Source organism: Helobdella robusta (genome assembly GCF_000326865.2).
Source record: "Helobdella robusta unplaced genomic scaffold HELROscaffold_4, whole genome shotgun sequence".
NCBI lineage: Eukaryota > Metazoa > Annelida > Clitellata > Rhynchobdellida > Glossiphoniidae > Helobdella > Helobdella robusta.
Genome location: NW_008704902.1, coordinates 1233245 through 1255839, shown reverse-complemented (window position 1 = coordinate 1255839; position 22595 = coordinate 1233245). Strand labels below are relative to the sequence as shown.

General features: G+C 31.6%; 3 protein-coding genes across 3 annotated transcripts; 2 read left to right on the top strand and 1 right to left on the bottom strand.

Moving 5' to 3' along the window:
• Nucleotides 1-1126: 1126 nt before the first annotated feature.
• On the top strand, nucleotides 1127-2294 carry HELRODRAFT_152313 (hypothetical protein; the record flags this gene model as incomplete). Its single annotated transcript, XM_009024432.1, has 4 exons — nucleotides 1127-1179; nucleotides 1870-1945; nucleotides 2016-2138; nucleotides 2223-2294. Coding segments are annotated over 4 exons (324 nt in total), but the record flags the coding sequence as incomplete, so codon positions are not given.
• A 1716-nt stretch (nucleotides 2295-4010) lies between these two features.
• Nucleotides 4011-7777, bottom strand: HELRODRAFT_162142 (hypothetical protein; the record flags this gene model as incomplete). The annotated part of the gene is made up of 3 exons (XM_009024431.1): nucleotides 4011-4723; nucleotides 6358-6826; nucleotides 7649-7777. The coding sequence occupies 3 exons, from the start codon at nucleotides 7775-7777 to the stop codon at nucleotides 4011-4013; spliced, it is 1311 nt and encodes a 436-aa protein (XP_009022679.1).
• A 2335-nt stretch (nucleotides 7778-10112) lies between these two features.
• On the top strand, nucleotides 10113-13874 carry HELRODRAFT_162141 (hypothetical protein; the record flags this gene model as incomplete). Its single annotated transcript, XM_009024430.1, has 5 exons — nucleotides 10113-10217; nucleotides 11645-11713; nucleotides 12350-12550; nucleotides 13449-13515; nucleotides 13678-13874. The coding sequence occupies 5 exons, from the start codon at nucleotides 10113-10115 to the stop codon at nucleotides 13872-13874; spliced, it is 639 nt and encodes a 212-aa protein (XP_009022678.1).
• Nucleotides 13875-22595: the final 8721 nt, after the last annotated feature.

The following is a 22595-nucleotide window of genomic DNA, read 5'->3' as shown; positions in this document are numbered from 1 at the left end:
AGAAAACATTCCCATACAGCAGATAGGGATATAGAAAAGAATAATAAAGCATCATCATTGTTTCAGTATCCAATCTGTTTCTCGCTTTAAATAATATTCCAATAACTTGATACAATTTATTGACTATTTTGTTAACGTGATTGGTCCATTTTAAATCACTTTGAAGTATAACCCCCAAAAATTTTATCGATTGCACTCTTGGGAGCACAGTGCCCTGAATGAACAATTTATTTTTTTCTAGAATTTTGTTATTAGTACTTATTTTAGGGCCAAATATAATATAACATGATTTACTTAAGTTCAATGCCAATTTATTTTTCAAAAACCAATCACAGAATTTTTGGAGCTGACGATTCATTTCTAGGAACAATTCATTTGGGTCTTTTCCCGACAAAAAAATATTGGTGTCGTCGGCGAACAGGATTGTAGTACATTTATCTGATATTGAAAAAATATCATTTACAAAAATTATAAATAATAGGGGGCCGAGTATCGAACCTTGGGGCACCCCTGTTTGAATCTTAAACGGAGGAGACACTACATTATCAACTGAAACAAACTGACTCCGATCGGATAAATACGACCTGAACCAGTCAAACGCAATATATAATATATATATAATAATAATATATATATAATATATAAATAATTATATATATATAAATTATATAAATATATATATATTATAATTATATAATAATATTATATAATTATAATTATATATATATAATAAAATGGGTGTACGTCCACGTAGATCCCAGCTGATTTGTGATCGTCGTGTTAGACAGGCCTGGCTATAATGGGCAGTTGTACTCATTTCTATTGAGCAATAAATTATATTGGCCTTCCATGGTGCTTGATCATTGTATGAACACTTTTCTTGAATTTACCGTCGGCCGTCTTCTTGTCGAAAGTGTTTTTTGATTTTCTATAATTTTTTTCGTAATATTCACTATACTTGTATCTTTAAGACAAGTAGTTTTTTCCAAAATAAAATAATTTTTTAATTAAGTTTGTTACTTGTTTTCAAAGTTTTTTAGTGTACGTTGTAGCTGATATATAAAAATAAAATTAAAGAAAAAAGATGGCGTCCGTTTCTGATGAAGCTAAAGATTTTGTAGATGAAATTACCAAAGGATCAGTTGCCAAACAAATTCTTATTGGAGCTTCAATTGGAGTGTTAGTTTTTTAACTCGTTTACTTGTGCAATCATTTTTCATTAATTCCAATTAGGATTATTACATTATTGATTATTAATTTGAAATTTTCAAATTGAGTGAGCATTTATTAATTAACTAATTTAATTTAATTACTAAAGAACTAATGGCAAAAGTTTACATTCCGAACTAAAATGTTAAAATTTGTTTACATTTATGATTGTTTACATCACTATCTCTAATAGAATAGAGAGTTACAAAAGCGCCACTAAACTAACTCATTCACTAATTACTTCTATCTCTCTATGTCTATGCTTATGAGCTATGATGGCTACAACAAAGCAACATGCTTACAAAAATTTTCATTATAAAACATTTCAGCAGCAAACACATAGTCAAGTTTAAGAGAACAAGTAGAGAGTGAACTATCAGTTGATGCAGAGGGATAAAAATAATTTGTGGGCAATATGCTAGCAATTAGTCTTTTAGAGGGTTTTGTTTATTAGTTTTTTGTTTGAAGTTATCAGAATGAAGCCAAATGCTAATTTTAAAATAAATTAATTATGACTTGAGTGTTGTAATGTACAATTGAAGTATTAATAAACTGGAAAGGATGTTAACATGCTTCTGAGTTGGTTTTCTATTCTACCTAACAACATATAATTAGCTTGTCATTTATTCACATAATGAATAATTTTAACATTAAATTCAGCTGTTCTGGACTGGTTCTCACTAGAGTTGGTAAGCCAGCATCAGCTGCCATTGGTGGGACTCTTTTATTCATTGCTGTTAGTGCATTGTGCTTACTTCAAGTTTTAAATTTAATTCTTTTAAGTTTTTTATCATGAAATTTTTTAGGTTGCTAATAACCAAGGTTGGATAAAAATAAATTGGAGTGCTACTGATAAAATGGTCAACAAAGCGAGGAAGAAGGTTGAAGAACTTGAAGGCAAGAAGGCACAAGTCAGCAATTTTCTGCGTGTCTCATACATTTCTTATTTTGCCACTATAATTTTTCATCTATTTTCATTTTTCAAGATATTTATTTGATTTATAATTTTACAGGCAAAACGATTCATCAAACGAAATATTTCTTTTGTGGCTGGTTTTTTGGGTGGATTTTCGTTGGGAGTGGCTCTGTAAACTGGTGCTATAAAAAATCATTCTTATCATTTTAGCTGTTTTAGCATTCAATAGTTTATTAATATGAAATAGATTTTACGTTTTTGTGTTGTTCATGTAGTATGTAGATGTAGATAGTTGCTTTTGTTGTTTAATCGTGGTGGTTATGTGAGTGTTGTTTTCAATTTTTGACCACTTCAATCCTTTCATATATGTTGTAATAAAAATTAAATTATAGATACTTTATTTGATAGTAATTATCTCTAGCACAGTTGCTTGTTATTTTTTTCATTCTCAATTTTTCTTATGCATTTTATAGCGTGCTGCCACTTTCTGCATAAATGTTAACATCTTTCCATCATTTAATTTAAGAGTATTGATCTAAAAGATCTGTTGACAGATGAAATTTTCTAGTGAAACATTTGTGTTTTTGTTCTTTGAAGAAAATTAAAATTGTTTAAAATTTTGTTTTTTGATGTCCAGTGCATCATGTGCGTTCAATTTTTTCTAATAAAATTCAGTTTTTTTGCTGATAAATGGCTTTGCTTTGCGGTACTCACCTGTATAAATATATAGAAGAATAATAATCTACTCATGCTTATGTAAAAACACAAATTAATAACCATCCTTGATAGCGTGTCAGGATCCTGCCGTGGACAAACCTCATGGTGATAACTCAAATGAGATACGGAGAAAATATATGCTTCCCTAAAAGGTATGTTGAGAGTCTGCTGTGGCTAATCACCTTGGTGGATGCTCAAATGCTATAAAGGGGTTTAAGCTCTTCCCTCAAAGAATCTGCTGTGGCTAAATACCATGGTGGAGGCTCAATGCTATAAAGAGGTTTAAGCTCTTTCCTCAGGGGTAGGTCGAGAATCTGCTGTGGCTAATTACCATGGTGGAGACTCAAATGCCATAAACAGGAAATAAACATATTTCTCAAAGTTATCTCGAGTGTCAGCTATGGGTAAAATGTCATGGTACGGACTCAGACACCAATTCATTTAAAAAAAAAAAAAAGGCACTACATTGAATTCAGGTGAGTGCGCTGGGGTTGGGGTCATTGGTTGGCGGGGCTGGCGCAGATTTGGTGAACTTTCCCCTCCCCTGCTGGCTTTTTTTTTATTTTTATTTTATATCTACTTCTCGCTAACTCAAATGGATCGGTTTAAAGTATTATTAATATGACCGAACCTATTAGAATACACATCTATCAACAACTTTTCTCAGATTCCGAGATGGTGGCTCGATGTGGTTTGATTGGGGTGTCCCCGGTCGGCGGTGATGATTATGAGATTATTTCCCCTAATAAGACAAATTTAAATAAAACAGAAAATGTAATGATAAACAAAAATAATATTATTATCAATATACATCAATTTTTGGCACATTATAGCACCATCTTGGGAGCTGCAGTGCCGTAAAATTTAAAAAAAAAAAAATAAATAAAATTCATTTGTGCAACGAGGTAGTTGCTTCGATGGCTCACTCAATCCAAACGATGTATCGATATGGCATTGAATGGTTGGGCTTAAGTTACTTCGTTTCATGTATACTATGTAACGTTTTTTCTAAATTGAGTGCAACTTTTTTAAAATAACGTTGAAAACTATGAATTGTTTGTTTGCTTGTGCAGTTTAACGGCGTTTCAGCACAACTGGCTATCTTTATGCCCCTTGTTCCTTTTCTATAAATGCGTTTTGTTGTTTTAAAACTTTTGAGAAATTATTTTTAAATTCTATTAAAAATTTGTATTTCATGAAGGAATGATATTAGATTATTGATTTTATCTCTGGAAAAAATTTTTTCTACTTCTGAAGGGATGTCATGTCGTTTCCTACTATTATTGTGACTATTACATTTGACCAAAATGTGATGGATGGTTAGTTTTTCGTTACAAGAGTTGTATGTAGGCGAATTTGTTTTGTTGAGAATCCAGGAATGAGTCAAACTTGAATGGCCTATTTTTAATCTGTTGATGATTGTCTGAGGTTTACGTTTTAAACCTTTAAATTCATTTTTTTGGCTGAGAAATGGTGTGGATAATTTAAGAAAGTTTGATGTTTGGTTCCATTCAAGTTGCCATTTCTCCATTGAAACCTTTTTTGTCCAAAATCTTAAATCATTGTGTGGGATGGGAAGATTTGATATTGGAATATTGTGAGCTTGTGATGCCAGTTGATCGACTTCCTCATTACCCTGAATTCCTATGTGACTGGGTATCCATATCAGAGTCATTTTCTTACCATTGTTATCATTTAAGTTATCATGTATCCTGTTTTGCGTTTGAATTATAAGGTTGTGTTGAGGTCTATATTGTTTAAGCGCCGTAACTGTTGATAATGAATCTGAGAATATCATGAAATTTTTACTATTGGATTTAGATATGAATTTTATTGCCATCTGAATGGCAATGATTTCTGCTGTGAAGATTGATAATGAATCTGAGAATATCATGAAATTTTTACTATTGGATTTAAATATGAATTTTATTGCCATCTGAATGACAATGATTTCTGCTGTGAAGATTGAAGCATGGATTGGAAGATGTTGCATGATTTTGTTTATGCATTTTTGTTGTCTGTAGATGCAGTAGTTGCTGCTGTAGTTGATATTCCTTTTTTTGAGCCATCAGTATATATTTCAATTGAATTGGGATTCTCTTGAATTTTTTCTTTGAATAACATTTTTGCTAAGTTTTTGTCTTTTTCTATTTTTGCTATACTGGTATCAATATCTGCATGTAGCAACAGCCAGGGAGGAATCTTATAATCATTCTCTTTAACAATTTTTGTTTTTTCATGTTCTTTGATGTATTTATTTATTCTTGTTGGAAAAGTTTGAATAGATTTGGATTTAATGTGACATATTTTATCGATATATTTATAATTTGGATTTTCTGGTTGCGATCACAGTTTTAGATAGTAATTCAATGCTAATTTTTGATGTCTATAAGATATGGGCATTTCCCCTGAGAGAACATGTAGACTGCTAGATGGAGATGTTTTATATGCTCACAAAACTCTTCTTAATGACTCGTTGATTATTGGTTGAAGAATTTTGAGATATGATTTCCCTGTTGATCCATAAACTGGGCTGGCGTAGTCTATTATTGATCTTATCGTTGTCTGGTAAATTGTCATCAAGTGCATTTGATTTGCTCCCCAAGTATGATGGGATAAAACTTTGATCAGGTTGAGTGCTTTTAGACATTTTTTTTTGCCGCTTGAATATAAGGAATGAAATTAAGTTTATCATCGATTATGATTCCCAAATATTTATATTGCTGGGTGAAATCTTTAAATTTGATATTATTTTTATTAATTTTGAGATACCAATCTAGTCTTGTATTAATTATTTTTTCCATTATTTTGCAGGTGCAACAAATTAATGATATCGGTCTGTAATTTTCGGGTTGAAGTTTGGATTTGTTTGGTTTATTTATTGGAATTATTATTGCGTGACGCCATATATTTGGAAAACTTGTATTGTGCCAAATATAGTTATAAATTCTTAGAAGTATCATCAGCGCATTTTGTGGTAAGTTTTTGAGCATCTTGTAAGTTATTAGATCTGGTCCTGGAGAGGAATCTTTGCTATTGTTGATTTCATACATCATTTCTTTCATAGTTATTGAGGTATTATATGGTTCTAAATTATTTGAATTAAAATCTAAAGCTTTACTTTCTTCTATTGACTTGATCGTTGCAAAATTACTGTTTAGATTTTTTGAATTTCGTTGAAAATTGATAGCCAAGATGTTTGATATTTCTTGGTCAGTTGTATACTCTTTACCATTGAGTGAAATGTGGCTGTTTTTATTAGTATTATTTTTATTTTTTAATTTTCTGATCATTTCCCAAACTTTATTTATAGATGTGTTGGAATTGAGATTATTGGTAAATGAGTTCAAGATTTTTATTTTCTTCTCTTACTGTTCTGCGTGCCTCTGCTTTGATCTTTTTATAATTTATAAAGTTGTCTTGATTGGGATTATTTTTGAAACTTTTAAATGCATTTTGCTTCTGTTTGATTGCATCTTTGCGCTTCTCATTGTACCAAGTATTTAAAACTTTACCTTTTTTATTTTGAATAACTGGGGTAGTTTGTTTTATGACTTTTGATATGATTTCTATCCATCTGTTCCTTGACTCATCATCAATTGTGTCAAAATTTTTCATTTGTTCCTCTATCATGAATGTAAAACTACTCCAATCTGTTTTGTTGTAGTTAAGTCTTTTCAAATCTGAATTTGTGGGTTTATTTCTGATGGATATAATTATTGGGTAGTGATCACTGCCATGTAAGTCATGTTCTGCATCCCATTCAATATCTTCAAAGAGAGTTGGAGTTGTCATGGCTAGATCAATTGTGGATGAAGTGTTTGTGTTTTCATGGTATCTTGTTGGTTGTGTCGGCTTAATCAGGCAAAGATCATTTTCTATTATTGTTTTTTCCAATTGCTTATCCTGAGAATTTGAGTTTAGGCAGTTCCGAATTTTATTGTGAGCATTAAAATCTCCAAGGAATATGAATGGTTTAGAAATCTGTTTTATAATTTGTTTTAAGTTTTGTGATTTAATCAAAGAATTTGGCTGTATGTAACCATTGCATATTGTTATTGATTTGTTGTAGATTGTTATTCTTGCTGCTATGAAATGATTATCGATTTTTATATTAACGAGAGACTGTGTTATATTGTAATGAATATAAATTGATGTTCCAGCTGATGGATTTGTTTTTGTGGAGATAGCTGCTTTATGATAACCCATGTAGTTTTTCAATTTTATTTGTTTATCTTCAGTGTTTTTTGTTTCTTGGAGACAAATGATATGTGGATTGTGTTTAGAAATTAGGATTTGTAGTTCTGGTAAGCTGTTTTTCATTCCTCTGATGTTCCATTGAAGGACTTTGATTGTGTGGGAATTTTTATCTATCATTATGTCTTAAATAGGATTATTTGTTTAGGAGTTATTAATGAATCTTTTAGTGTCTGGTATTTCTTTTGTTTGTTTATTATAAGCCATGTTTATTTTTGGGAACGTTTTTCATTTTTGTTAGAATCTTCCTCTGTATCTTCGCTAAGGCATTCATCACTTTTCGTGTTTTCATCGCTGGAAAACATATACGGATCTTTGTTTTCTTTACTTGTTTTATTATAGTTTTTAAGGGAATTTTATTTGCTGATCTAATTCTAATTTTTTTGTTGTTTCTTGAGATATATCATTATCAGAAGTTTTTCTTTTTTTGTAGTTTTTGGTGAATTTGGTAAACAATTTATAAGATTGCATTGAATTTCTTTATCAATCATTGTTACTTTTTTTTTATTATTTGAGATAACAGGGGTTTCTGTTGTTGACATATCTGACTTTTTGCTTGGCTATATGATACATTATTTTCTGTTTTTCTTTTGAGTATTTCTTTTTCCAATTTAAATTTTGAACACTCTTTAGAGAAAGTTTCATGTTTATGTCCACAGTGATAACAATTTGGCTCATTTTGGCATGGTGCTTCCCATGTATGTTTGTGCCCTGTATTTCCACATCTTGAACAAATCAGATCTTTACTTCTGCAAATTTTATGGTGATGACCATACTTCTGACATTTAGTGCATCTTGTGGGTAATGGAATAAATTTGTCAATTTTTATTGAGTGGTAACATACTTTTATTTCTGAAGGAAGTTGAGGAGTGTTGAATGTTAGGATGAAGGTGTTAGTATTTATTTTTTGATTACTTTTAGTTATTTTTATATTAAAAATATCTATTACACCCTGATTTTGTAATTCCTCTTTCATTTCTTCCTCTGAACAGTATCTGAAAATTGTAGTCCTAATAACTCCTTTACTTGTATTCAAAACTTTATGAGGATAACACCTTACTTTTTCATTTATAATTGTATTAATTTTTAGTATTTTGTCTTGTTGACTTTCATCATTTATTTTAATTAAGATTCTGTTCCGTTGAATTTTAATGAAGTTCAGTTCGCCTATATTGTTTTGGAAATATTTACTAATTTTGAAAATTGACATTTTTCTGAAGTCATGGCTGTTATCAAGGGATAGTGGTTCAATGACGAAAACCATTGGTCCGTCTAACTGAAGTGGTATTATGGTTGACGGTGAAAGAGCCCTCGTCTTCTCCTTCTTCTTGTGTGGCGCCAGCTTGACTGACCCACCGGCACCTTCCGTCGAGTTGTAACGAAGCAAAACTCAACAATTTATATTAACTTAAACTTTTAGATGATTATAGAAAAAATACAAAAAAACTAGAAAATTAAAGTTCTTCCACCAAAAGAGAAAATTATTCTAATTCGGCACGAATAAACATGTTCGCCACATATCGCTCAACCCAGAATCCGGGTTATTCAAAAACTATGAATTCATGACGGAAAGTTTAATATTTTCATTCTCACATAAGTTTTATCTTGAGTTACTTTCTTATTCTTTGGTAACTACTAAAGGTATGTTTACCTGTTTTACACAGGTGATGTAACAAACAAATCTTTTAAGTATTTCTATTTGTAATACAAATCGGAGAGCCTTTATTTAATTTATTAATTTAAAATATATTGACAAGTTAGTCAGAAAGTGGATTTGTTTGATAAAAAAATTGAAAGGCTTGCAGATACAAACAGGGATATGTCAATTGAATAAAAATAAACAATAAGAATTAAGATGCCGATCTTAACAGGCTGCTGCTGCTTTGAAAGTCTTGCTAGGGGTAGTAAGGCGAGTGCTTTCCTAACCATGGTACGTAGGTTCAATTCTTTTTTTCATCATTTGTGAAGGTGTTGATGGAGGCAATGATGGTGATGGAGATGCTTGTTAGTTTTATGATGATGGATTAATTAAGAAATTTTAATTCACTCTTGTGATAAACAAAAATGATATTTGTTTGTTTTTAAATTTTTATTTTATTGTAACTGTGTAATCATAATTAATACTATCTAAAAATCTATTATCATTATGAATTATGCACTATAATTCAATTATTTTTGGGAATGTGGAGCTGATATTGCAAATTCAGCTGATAGTTTGTTATTAGATTCATGGAGTACTCGGACTCTTGAGCTTATACCTGCAAAATTTGTAAAAAATTATTCATTTTTAATAATTGAATGACGATGAAATAAATCAAATGATGATCACCAGTTAATATCCCTGATAAACTTCATCATCGATGTGACAATATTAGTGAGGTTACACGAGATGACGAGTTACGCAGAACCACAGACACAATATCTCTACATGCCACCTGGTGAGATCATGATGATGGTGATCTAATTATATAATTATTAATAATTAATTTAATTATAATTAATAATTAAATAACTAAAATTAATAAATAATTAATTAATATTAATATTAACAAATAATTATTATTTGCTTTGATCAAAATTATGCTTACACTTGTGAGGATATTTATTTTATATTGACAAATGATGGTTGAAATTAGAATGGTTTACTTTGTAACCTTATTAAGCTGCTTTTATCTGTCTGTGTTATTCATGTCTGTACGTGTTACTTGTGATGATTGTGTTGTCTGATGAAATTTAAATAACGTTTTTTGATTAAATGTAAAAATATAAAAAGCAGTTACAACAACTTTGATTGCACTTTTGTTGCATTGCCAATAGCCTGCATAGATTTTATCATTGCAGTCACTGACATCAATATTATCGTCACCTTCATCGTCATCATCATCTTTATCATATTCTTCATCATCTTCCTCATCATCTTTCTCACCATATTCATCGTAGTCTTCATCATCATCTTTGTCATCATCTTCATCATAAATCTTCGTCATCATATTCGTCATCGTCATCAACAAACATGCCCGCAGGCATTATTCCAATAATGTACATAGAACTTGCCTTCACAGTGTTACTCTTTGTACTGGGTATCCTGCTTCTCATTGGCATCAATTATGTTTGTATAGTTTGTATTTTTTGTTTTGTTTGTTTGTTTTGTTATCACATTAAAATGTTATCAATAAATCACGATGATAATGACAACTGAATGATAATAATGATTATTATAAATAATAGTTAAGATAATAATGGATGAGAGAATAAATAATAATGAGAATGAAAACTGCAATCTCACCTCTCAACTTACCCACATACGTTTGCACACGTTCGTATGCATACTTACACGAACGCGTAATGCACGCACATGAAGCAACAACATTTCGATATGTTGATATGTTGATAAAGCATGGTTTCAGAGATTTAAAACAAACACATACATATTCACGCGCACACATACACGCACACACACACACACATACCAGCAACACGACGGACGAAAGTACTTACTAGCATGGGTGGTGGGCATAATATCAGACCGTGCGTACGACGTTTTCATCGGAATTTACCTCATGTCATGGACCGGGGGACATAGGTTCAGGGTAACTGACATCTTTTTACAATAATTTCTATTTACTTCATTTATATATTTATATTTTTCAACATTTATATACATTATTTTTACAAATTTAAATTAAATTGGATCATAAAACATTCAGCCAAAACTTGAAATTCATTGTTGCCGACTTATGGAGCGAGGCTGTTTTTTCCGCCCAATATTTTGAAAAAAACGCATAATTTTTCCGACATTTCAGCTGGTTTTATTTTGCATATTCGTGAAAATATCCTGCTAAGCTTTTCATGAAGACAACAACAACACTAAATTTTTAAATTTTATTACGACCGCTAAGAAGAAAAATCGGTTTATAATGGGTATCTACATTGGAAAAATTAGGCAAAATGAGTTTTGCGCTCAACAGTATTTGTCTTCATGAACTATTCACATGCAACAATTTGCCTCCCTTCTAACAGTCTCAAATTATTTAACTCCTCAAATAATTAGAATGCCCTTTAATAAATTGGCCCTCCTTGCAATTTCGCCCCAAACTCACGAAAAGCTCTGCCAGTCAGCCTCACACACTGGAGTACACCATTTTTTAAAATTTCTTTTCACTTAACAATCTACCTCAACTTTTGTCTTCATTTCTTTCGTTTTATGCCTGCATGAATAGACTTGCTTTCGTTTTTTGTTTCTTTGTTCTAGTTAATAAAAATAATAATAATAATTATAATTATCTCTATTATCACTATCATTAACATCATCATCATCATCATTGACGACATTTCAATCGTCTTCGTCATCATCTTCTTCACCTATATTGTTATCAACAGCAGCATTTTTATCACCACCACCATCATCATCATCTTTATCATCATCATCTTCATAAGTAACTTTTTCATAATTTATGTAATCATCATCTTTATCATCTTCATCATAATCTTCATCATCATCTTCGTCATCATCTTCTTCGTCATGAACATCATCTGCCACCACAGGAAATGATTTATGTTATTCCAGAGAGTATCGTAGTTGCCATATATTGGATTCTTAACTTTTTCCTTCTGGTTCGTTTCAGGCATTCTCTCGTTGTTATTATGCGTTATTATTATTGTTTTTGTTGTTGTTTTGATAACTTATTATTGTTCAAGTTGGTGTTTTTTATTGGTGGTTCACCGGTTTTTAGTATTGTTATTTTTGGTTGTTTTACTTTTTGTCTTGTTAAGAAATGTTTTGTTTAGTTTTTATTGTGGTTTTGTTCTTTCATTTTTTTGTTTATTCCGCCTATTCATTTAACGATCTGATTATTCATTCAATTTTTCATTCAGTCTATCTTTTCTGTCTTCCATTCTTGCATTCGTTCATTCATCTATGTTATCAATACATACATGTCATCCATTTCATTTTCCTTTTTTGTTCCTTCATTTCATTTCTTCGTTTCTTTCATTCATTCATCTATCAGTGCAACCGTTGGTTTGTCTACTCGTTAATTTTTTGATAGACTTTTCAATCCACCCATCTACCCATCCATCCATTTATCCATCCATCCATTTATCCATCCATCCATTTATCCATCCATCCATCCATCCATCCATCCATCCATCCATCCATCCATCCACTCACCCACCCACCCATCCATCCATCCATCCATACATTCATCCATCCATAAATATCCAAATGCACATTTCACGCGCCACAAACAGGCAGCCGCCCTGATCTGCGTCGTATCGTACTGGCAGGAGTTGTTGGACGATTTGTACGGGAAGGAGCGGAGGGTGAAGTACTTCCACAAGATGGCCAACATCCGGAGCGCCGCCCTCAGTGGCAATAACACTCCCTACCGCAGTGGATTCGGATCCAAGTCATCCCTCATGCTATCACAAGGATCCATCAATCCAGCATTTGTTCATAAATATTAGCTATATATATATATATATATTTATAGATCTTTTCAAATATTTACCAACTTTTGTTAATATATACTATGTGTGAATGTTTGTGTTGTGTTGTGTACGTGTGTGTGTGTGTGTGTGTGTGCGTGTGTGTGTGTGTGTGCGTGTGTGTGTGTGTGTCTATATGTGTGCGGCGCGTGTATGCACACGAGCTTATGTGTTTATATGACTACATTTAAGTTTTTAGTGTTTGTTCTAGTATTCGTTGTTGATGTTGTTTTTGAGTTGATACAAGCATACACGTTTCAGCATGTTTCTTGTTTGTTTTTCTTTTCCAGCATTCTGTTCATGTAGTTGTGTATTTATTTTTTTTACACATTTTTGTTGTATATTTGCAAGTTTTCCATTACCTTCATAATGGACATCATGTTTTTATATTGTTTTGAATATTTTTCTGTGGATCTGTCTTCATGCGATACTTATTAGTTACAGCATTTTTTAACCTTTCCGTTTAACCATGCATTTATTTTTAAAATGTAATTCTTATTTACTCATAAAAATCATCGCCATTTGAGACGTTCACTCATCTTCTCATAATCATATCATTCGTTCACTGCACTCAATCCTTTCATCTGCTAGTAACTGCTGGTGATGTTGGATTGTTGAAGAAAAGATAATGAAATGCAATTGATACTACGAGAGCAGATATTTGTTAACGAGCAGAACAAAACTGATTAATATTTATGATGATAATGATAATGAAGTTGTTGTTGTTGTTGTTGTTGTTGTTGTTGTTGTTGTGATGAGTCCGAGCGATCAGCTTATTCCAATTTCATCAAAAACATTTTGAGCTTTTTTTATTTTATTTTGTTGATTATTTTTTAAAATTTTTACTCACTTTTGCAAACAGCAACATTTGTTAACATTGAAATATAAAAGTTCATCACCACGCATAGTTGTTAAATTGCTGTCAAAAGGTTGGTTTAGCCATGTTGCGTTACAATTCATTTCATTTTTACGATAAATTTTCATTATATTTTTATGATGAATAAATAATATATCATATGGAACGGCCTTCTCAATCATTTAGTTTTGTAGGAGTGCAAATTTTATTTAATTTTTCACCGGATATTCACCAGCTGCGTTCAACATTTTGGAATCTTTAAAAACAGACCTGCTCACTACATTTGAAAATTTCTCATTAACATCGTGTGACCTCCGTGCTCGAATGTTCAACCTTCACAACTTTATGTTCTCAGGCGCTCTACTTAGCGACAACTTTGAAGAAGATCTGATTGAAAATTTTAACATTCGGCAAAAGTTTTCTTTGCAGTGAAATTTTTTTGCGTCAAAATTAGCTAAAATTTAGATTAGATGTTCTTTTTGACATTCAGCTTTTAAAAATTTATTCCGCGCTAATAAAATTGCAGTTTTTACCATGGAGTTGCATACAAATCTCAAAAAACTATGCACAGTACAGCTAATTATACGATGATATGATATAATGATATATATTTGTATATATAACATAAGGATGCTTATAAATACATTTATGTAACCATATCATGGTATCATTAAATAAATATAATTCCTAAACGTATCCAGCAAAACTTTTAAAGATTTTTATGATTCCATGCATTCAATTTATTGTTGTTAATACAGTTCCGATCAATTTATTATTAATCCAACCCCGTTGTTTGCTTTCTTTTTTTTCTGAATGGACTTTGTTTTATTAGCCGAATGAAGACAGACAATTGGAAATGATCTTAATAATAATGATAACAGTTTTTTGTTTGCGTGTTCGTATATGCTTGCACGTTTGCGTGTGTGTGCGGCGCGTGTGTGTACCTATGTATTCAAATACGTGTATGTGCGTTAGAAAATGAAAGAGTATATTTATGTTTATCTTTACGAGTATCTTCTTACTTACAAGTACGTTTTTTTGTTTACGCAATCGTTTGTTTTATGAATTTGTTGTGCATATGTACACGTCTGTGCGCGGGTGTAACATGTGTGTAGGTGTACGCGCGCACACACATAACACACACATAACACACACGCACACACATAAATATATATGCTGTTGTTTCTTTTGACGTGTGTAGAACGTGCGTTAGTTTTGTTCGATATGCGCGAATGGCACGCATGCCATCAAATTAGCAACAGTTTCAATTATTCATTCATCCGAACTTCAATGACTGCATGATTTATTAAAAAATTATCTTTTATATATATATATATTAGAGACCGACCGAAATTCGGTTTCGGTTTCGGTTTCGGCGCCGAAACTGCCAATTTTTCTAGTTTCGGCCGTGATTCGGTTTCGGCCGAATGTTATATTTCAGTTTCGGCCGTTTTTCGGTTTCGGCCGAATGTTATATTTCAGTTTCGGCCGTTTTTCGGTTTCGGCCGAATGTTATATTTCAGTTTCGGCCGTTTTTCGGTTTCGGCCGAAACTAAATCATATTTGCCGAAAAAAACCGAAAATATTTTTTTTTCAAAAATACTTGAGTAAATTACATGAAAGTGATAAATGTCTTCTAAGGAAAACTAAACTACAAGTGGATTATTGCTGAAAATGTTTGATATTCTTAAATAACTATATAAAACTACATCATTTATCATCACACTCATATATATAAGTGCATATAAATGTATATATAATCCTTATTGTATTGGGTGGTCTATATATATATGTATATATATATATATATATGGCTCTAAAATTTACAAAGTTTATCTTTATTGAAATTTGACCATGCCTGATAAACACATCAACATAATTTATGCAGAGATGGACTTAAGCTCAACTCAATTTTTCATGGTTCAGCGCTATTTATATACACACACACACACAAGATATAATTTATAAATTCTCACCATATATATATATTTATTTATTTATATATATTATATATATATATATATACGCACAAGTATAATAAGAATAACATTTCATTGTCTATAAAAAAAATTTTAAACTTCTTTGTTAAATTAATTCTGAAATCGAGTAAACAATAATTTGAATAATTAAACAAAAGTCGTTGAAATGTCGTTAAATCCAATATGGAAGTATTTTACAAAGATCCAGTCTGACAAAAGCAAAGCACGTTGCAATGAATGTGACAAGTTATACTCTTTAGGAAGTACACTGCCGAAGAACCAGACTGTTTGTGGTTTGAAAAATCATCTTGAAAAGTATCACAAAGGTCTGTTTTCAAAGTTTCTTTTAAATATTGAAGAAAAAAATAGTTTTTTGAGGGAAGCCAAAAAACCGAAATTAGATGAATCTCATTCAAAACATTCAGATGTTTCAATTCAACCAACAATTTCGGAAAAAGTTATATAAATGATGTTCTATTAAAATTTTCAATATTCGGTTTCGGTTTCGGCCGAAAATATTTTTTTAGTTTCGGTTTTTTTCGGTTTCGGCCGAAACCTATTTTTTAGATTCGGCCTTATTTCGGTTTCGGCCGAAACTGAAATTTCAATTTCGGCTTTGTTTCGGTTTCGGCCGAAAGAAAAAAAACAGTTTCGGTCGGTCTCTAATATATATACATATATATATATATATATATATATATATATATATATATATATATATATATATATTGGTAATAGACCATAATTTTTACAATATTCGGTAGAATTTATAGAATATTGTAAATATATATATATATATATATATATATATATATATATATATATATATATATATATATACACACACATTGGATTAAGACTGTCAGAAATGCAATTATTGATAGAAATCACAGCATGTTCCGCGTTAGTTAGCTCCCAACATAATTTTTCTATTTTCTAACGGCGGATCGTAGATCATTGTCAAGTTTCTTGAGTTCAAAACCAAAATTTTTATTTATTTTAAGCACGATAGAACGGAAAAGCTTTTTTACAAAATTGTCAGATGTCATTAAGAGTGAGTGAACGTGGCGGGTTGAGTTGGTTCTCTTCCTCTCATCTGCTTTCACTAATTAAAAATATGGAACACAGACGATGTGTAGTGTGGTGGGGTTGATCAGCTAAACAATGGCGATGGTGATGACGACGACGACGATGCAGACATGTTTATGACCTTTCATTTTTGTTCCACGTTCGCTAATGTCACGCATAAATCAGCTCCCACCTCATTCGCAGACAGACAGACACGCACGCATGCACACGCACACAAATGCTTTCTACATCTCATTGTTCAACTTGATTTCATTTCAAAATATGCAAGCCAATATATCAATGTTTCGTTTTTATCTGTTTTTCATTTTGGTCTAAAACCGATCATATGTAGTTGCAGCACACAAATAATGTTGAAATTCTTTCCTTCTTGTCTGAGTTGTTTTGAATGGAATAAATATTATAAGGCCAACAACCTGTACACGCACAACAGTACACACACGAATAATGCATGCCTTCCACAGCGTATTAAGCGTTTTAGCCAAAAAAGGTATGCAAACGAAATTAGAAGAATATTATATTTATATATATATTCAGAAGTGAACAATACCATTCATTGGAGACAGCGACATGCCATTCACGCAAATATTTCCGTTTCAAGTAGATTTCTTTTTCATTATCTCAAAATCAGAACGAGCAGCTGAACCAGCTCAACATTCACGAATGAACGCCGCACACTTCAACAATCTCCTATTAACTAATTAAGCAGAACAAATTAAAAAACAAACGAACGAAGAAACTTTTTCGGTGCGTAGTATGCACGCCTTTCAGAGAATCCGTCACCTCTTGAGACGTCGTACCAAAAAATGTGAGCCATTTGGCGTCTGACGCTAAGTTAGGAAAATTAGACTAGAACGATGCGTGCACTTAATGACGCGTGTTAACTATTTTGACGATCATCTAAAATTGGATGGAATGCAGTTATTTCATTTTCTCGCTTTCAAGTGAAATATTCTTGCAATGCAGTAAACATGACAACTTTTTTGTCTTTTGACAGTAAAATTTGTTTTAAAAGTCGCGTCAAAATTTTTGACATTCATGTATACTTAGAAAACGATGCACTTAACTTATTAGATTGCTCCTTCTTCTACATGATTGTTGACATGTTCGCACGCCAACACGTTTCTTTCTTTCTTCGTTTGTGAGTTATTTCAAGATTTTGTTCAGCAGAGTATGAACTGGAAAATGAATTAATGATATATTTAGCAAACAAAACAACGCACTTTTTTTACTAAAAATTCAATCACATAAGTGTAGTGTTACAGAAACCTCATGCCACCAGCTTATTACATTTTATGTCATTAAGCTACGTCGATGCGATAACTTATAGACTTTTAAATTATTACTTCAAGTTTATGTCCAAATTCATGTTTGAGTTTGTGTTTAAGTTTATGAAGCATGCACATGCACATATTTATTTTTCGTTCTCCGTTAGCAGTTCTCTTTTCTGAAAATTGTTAAAACTGTAAGACACAAACAAAAACAAAGCTACAACAGATGCAGAACGAAACTTTGGCAGAATGAACTATAAAAAATAAAAAAGCTCAAGCTCTTAAACTTTTTTCAAAAAATTTTTTTAGCAAAATAAACTTCAAAATACTAACTGAAAAACTCATATTTCAAACATTGCACATTGATTGCCACTATTAGTTAATATTTCAACATCATCGACCGCGATTAACGATTGAAGCAGTGTAGAACGAACGACAACGTGGAAAATAGCGTAACAGTAGATATGGCAAACAGGATGTTCATTCTGCAGTTTTAACATGTTGATGTGCTGTTATGATACAAATATATTTTGCGTGCATACACGTATTGTTACATACGTACAAGTTTGAATTTGTTGCAGCATATGTACAAAGTTTGTATTTTGTAATTGTTGCATACAAAAGTGTCTGCGTGTATTTGTCGTCTACATACAAATCGTTTTACATTGTTTCATGCATTTATTTGTTTCTGTTAGACGATTGAAGACAGTTTAGCTAGTTATTATGAAATATATCTACAATCTTAACGGGCGATTTCAAACACAAATAATTTTAATACAAGACACGCACACATATACACAAATGTGAATAAAATGAATATATATCACAAATAAACTTATTTCTTTCATTGGTTCCTTCCTTCCTTCCTTCATTCATTCGTTTAAATATTTCTTCTCATAAATTTGTGATGGAACCTGTGTGTGTGTGTAATTTGCACTTAATTAATTTATTGCCGAAATGGCAGATATAAATAATAAACTAAAAAAAGGCGACAGTTAAAAATTCGAGAAAGCAGTAAACACATCATGCGCCTAACAATATGCCCGCATGGTACAACACAACACGAAACACGCAATACAAAATACAATACAACACAACATACATCCTGCCATACATCATGCATACAATCAGTGGCGTCACTAGGAGGGTGAGGGGGGTGCGGACCGCACCGGGTGACACCCTTACAGGGGGTGACACCAAAATATCACTGTATATGTTTTTATGTCCCTCCATGAAATTATTCTTATCATTAATTCAGCCTAACCTGCCCAGCGCCCAGAAATGTATTATGAATAAAATTTTTTTTCGTTCAAATCATTTTTGTATTCGACGTTTATACCATTCAAATTCGACGTCCGAATTATTAAGCGCCGCGGCCGAGCACATTTAACTTGTTCGTGTTTATAAATTTTGCTAAAAATGCTGTATGTCTATGGGGTGTCATGAGAGGGGTGACACCATGAGTTACCGCACCGGGTGACACCAACCCTAGTGACGCCACTGCATACAATACAACACAAATCATACACAATACAACATACAATGTAAAACATAACATACAATCGAACATACATTTAAATACATTTCATTCACAATTTCAAAACATCTCATACATCATCAATGTACATCAAACAACAGCATACCATCATGCAACATACACCATAACACACACACATTAAACATACACCATACATCAAAAAGCATACAATAAATCACACAAAAAAGACATACACATATTTGAGGTTTAGTATGAGGGTCTTTGAGTTTTTGACAGACGGTATTCGAATCAGGCCTTCGCGTAATAGCAGCGTGAGGCATGGCACATCTACCAACTGAGCTAACTCGGTGACCATTATTAACTTATGCTTATCAAACGCTCTGTAAGAAACGCCTTTACAAAATTTGATTTAATAATTTATAATAATAATTATTATTATTTATTTATTTGTTTACTTATTCGCTTTTTAACAACATTTACGTTTAATAAATAATACTTAGATTAGGAATACTTTTTTAATACTTAGATTAGGAAACCGTATTCATAAAAGACATCAATTCATATAAATGTAAACATTGGTCAGTTACTACTCTATGTGCAGAAATTTTAAGTGAATAGTTGGAAAAAATTTGTAAAAATAAAATAAATAAACACAAAAGTACAAAAATTGTACTGCATGGTTTTGTCTACAAGTGTATTTTAGCATTTTTATTATTTTTTAATTTTTTAGTTTGTCTGATAAATTGATATTTGCCCAGGCTGCTTGCTGTTTTGTGTCTGTGTTATTAATATAACTCAACTGCAATACATTCATCATCATCTGCCTGCTGGCAAGATCTCATTTTTCATTCTCAGTTTTTGAGTTTAGATATGTTAAAGATGTGCTCATCCGCAAGTTATTTATTTTATTTAGGGTTTATCATTTTGTTGTCTTTTTTTTAATTTTATCTAACAGTGCAATGATGCTTCGGTCTATCACTCTATACCGCCATATTTTGTAGAGTTAAAATAAATAAATGATATATTTAAACCGGCGAATAAAAGAATAAATAAATGAATGAAGAAAAAATAAAACAGCTGAAAAAAGAACGAATCGAATGATTGAATGAATGAGTGAGAGAACAAACAAATAAACGAATGAATGGCATCTGATACATAATAGATAAACTGATGCGTAGTAAGTGCTTTATCTCTCCACACGTTCCATTGGTGATCGAACATCCAAAGATGTTCCGATGATAATCTCATCCACATCTCCTCAAAAATGCACGCCGTTGTACGCTAATTATTATCGACAATTGTACTGCACATTAATCTTTTTTTCTTTGACTCATTACGCTCAGTTCATGTTCCGTAAAAATCATGTTGTTTTTATCGTCATAATGTAATGTTGCTGATGTCATAAAATAAAAGTTGTTGTTCTTGTTGTTGTTCTTGTTGTTGTTCTTGTTGTTGTTCTTGTTGTTGTTATTGTTGTTGTTATTGTTGTTGTTATTGATATTGTTACATGTTATCGTTATTGTTATTTATTATGTCTGTTGTTCTTTTTATGCGTTGCTTTCGCCGTTGATGTAACTTATTTCAATCAGATGAACTTTAATTCCTTCCTCCATATCTTCCTTCCTTCATTCAGACGACTACATTGCAACATGCATCAAATGCCGCACATTTTTTCCAACTTATTTAAGACGGATTTTTTCAGAAGAAAAATGTAATTTTTTTAAAGTTTTTGTTCATTCAAATTGTGGGTTAGTTTTTATCATTGGAGCAAAAACAAAACTTTTTATGGCTCTCCTTTCTCTGTTTCTCATTCCCTCACTTATTCACTCACTCATTCAGTCAACCACTTGTTTATAACTTAACGTTCACTTGAGCAATATCATCAGCATAAAACATCCCAGTAACTTGTTATCTTTGTGTAAGTATGTACAGTACATCGTATATGTATAAGTGTGTGTGTGTGTGTGTGACTGTGTATGTGGTGTGTGTGTTAAATTAAAGCTATTTGAATTTTTCGAATAATTTGACACTTTGTTACATATAAAAGTTATATACATACACACATTATGATGTTTTCCCATTCGAGCTCTGTTTGAGCCCTATCCAGTCATCACCAACATCCAAGATTGATTTTTTCATCTGTTTTGTCAAATCGATCAAGGTATATATTTAAGACTTGTGAATACGAATGAGTAGTTAACAAACAATTAGCAATCGACAATATCAAATGATTTTTCAAATTTTTTATTACATTAAAGTATTTCGTACGTCCTTTTGAACAAAATGACGAGGTCGTTGGCGTTGATTTAAAAAATATCTAAGTTAATGACTTGGGCACTTACTGAACTTTATATTCAATTAGTGGCTTAAGCCTGAAAACTGATTTTTTTTTAATTTTTGTATTATTTTTATTAAACATATTTTTAAATTGATATTAGTTGAAAAAAAATTGGAAAAATTACTCGAGAGATTATATCAATAATATAACTATTTAAACAGTTTTTCTGATGATCAAGATCTGGGAATAGTGGGTTTCGTCAGGCTGGTCATTTGGATTGTGTTATTGAGCTTAAAGGGCCACAAAAAAAGTTGGAGAAGCCCCTAAAATTAATTTAAAATTTGTTTTAAACCAGCTTCGATGTCGCCATCAAAATCTTTAAAATCATCATAATCTAATTTATCATTTTTATTTTTGTTATCATCATCATCATCATCTCCTTCATTATCACAATCATCCTCTTCTTCAACATCTTCAACGTTGGTCCTAATTAAAAACCGGTACGTTATTTTTTCACCTCTCCATACATTTTTGTAGTAAATAAACAAGACTCGAATATTTTTCGTGTGAACCCCCTTGTGTGTGCAGGCACTGCAGTGAAGTGAAGAATATAAACGAATAAGACCATGTATCAATAATTTGGATGTATGTTTCTATGTGTGTGTATGTATGTATGTATGTATGTATGTATGTATGTATGTATGTATGTATGTATGTATGTATGTATGTATGTATGTATGTATGTATGTATGTATGTATGTATGTATGTATGAATGTATGTATGTATGTATGTATGTATGTATGTATGTATGTATGTATGTATGTATGTATGTATGTATGTATACTATTCAGCAACGGTCCTTGACACGATATTAGCAGTATAAATTTTAGCGAAACAAAACTCGAACTGCAAGTTCAACAGATTAAACTACTGGAGGAGTGCTAACAGACAAATAATCGAAAGTTTTTTTTTAACTCCCTATGTACATATGCCTGTGTATGTATGTGTCCGTGTGCTTGTGTGTATGTGTGTGGTGTGTG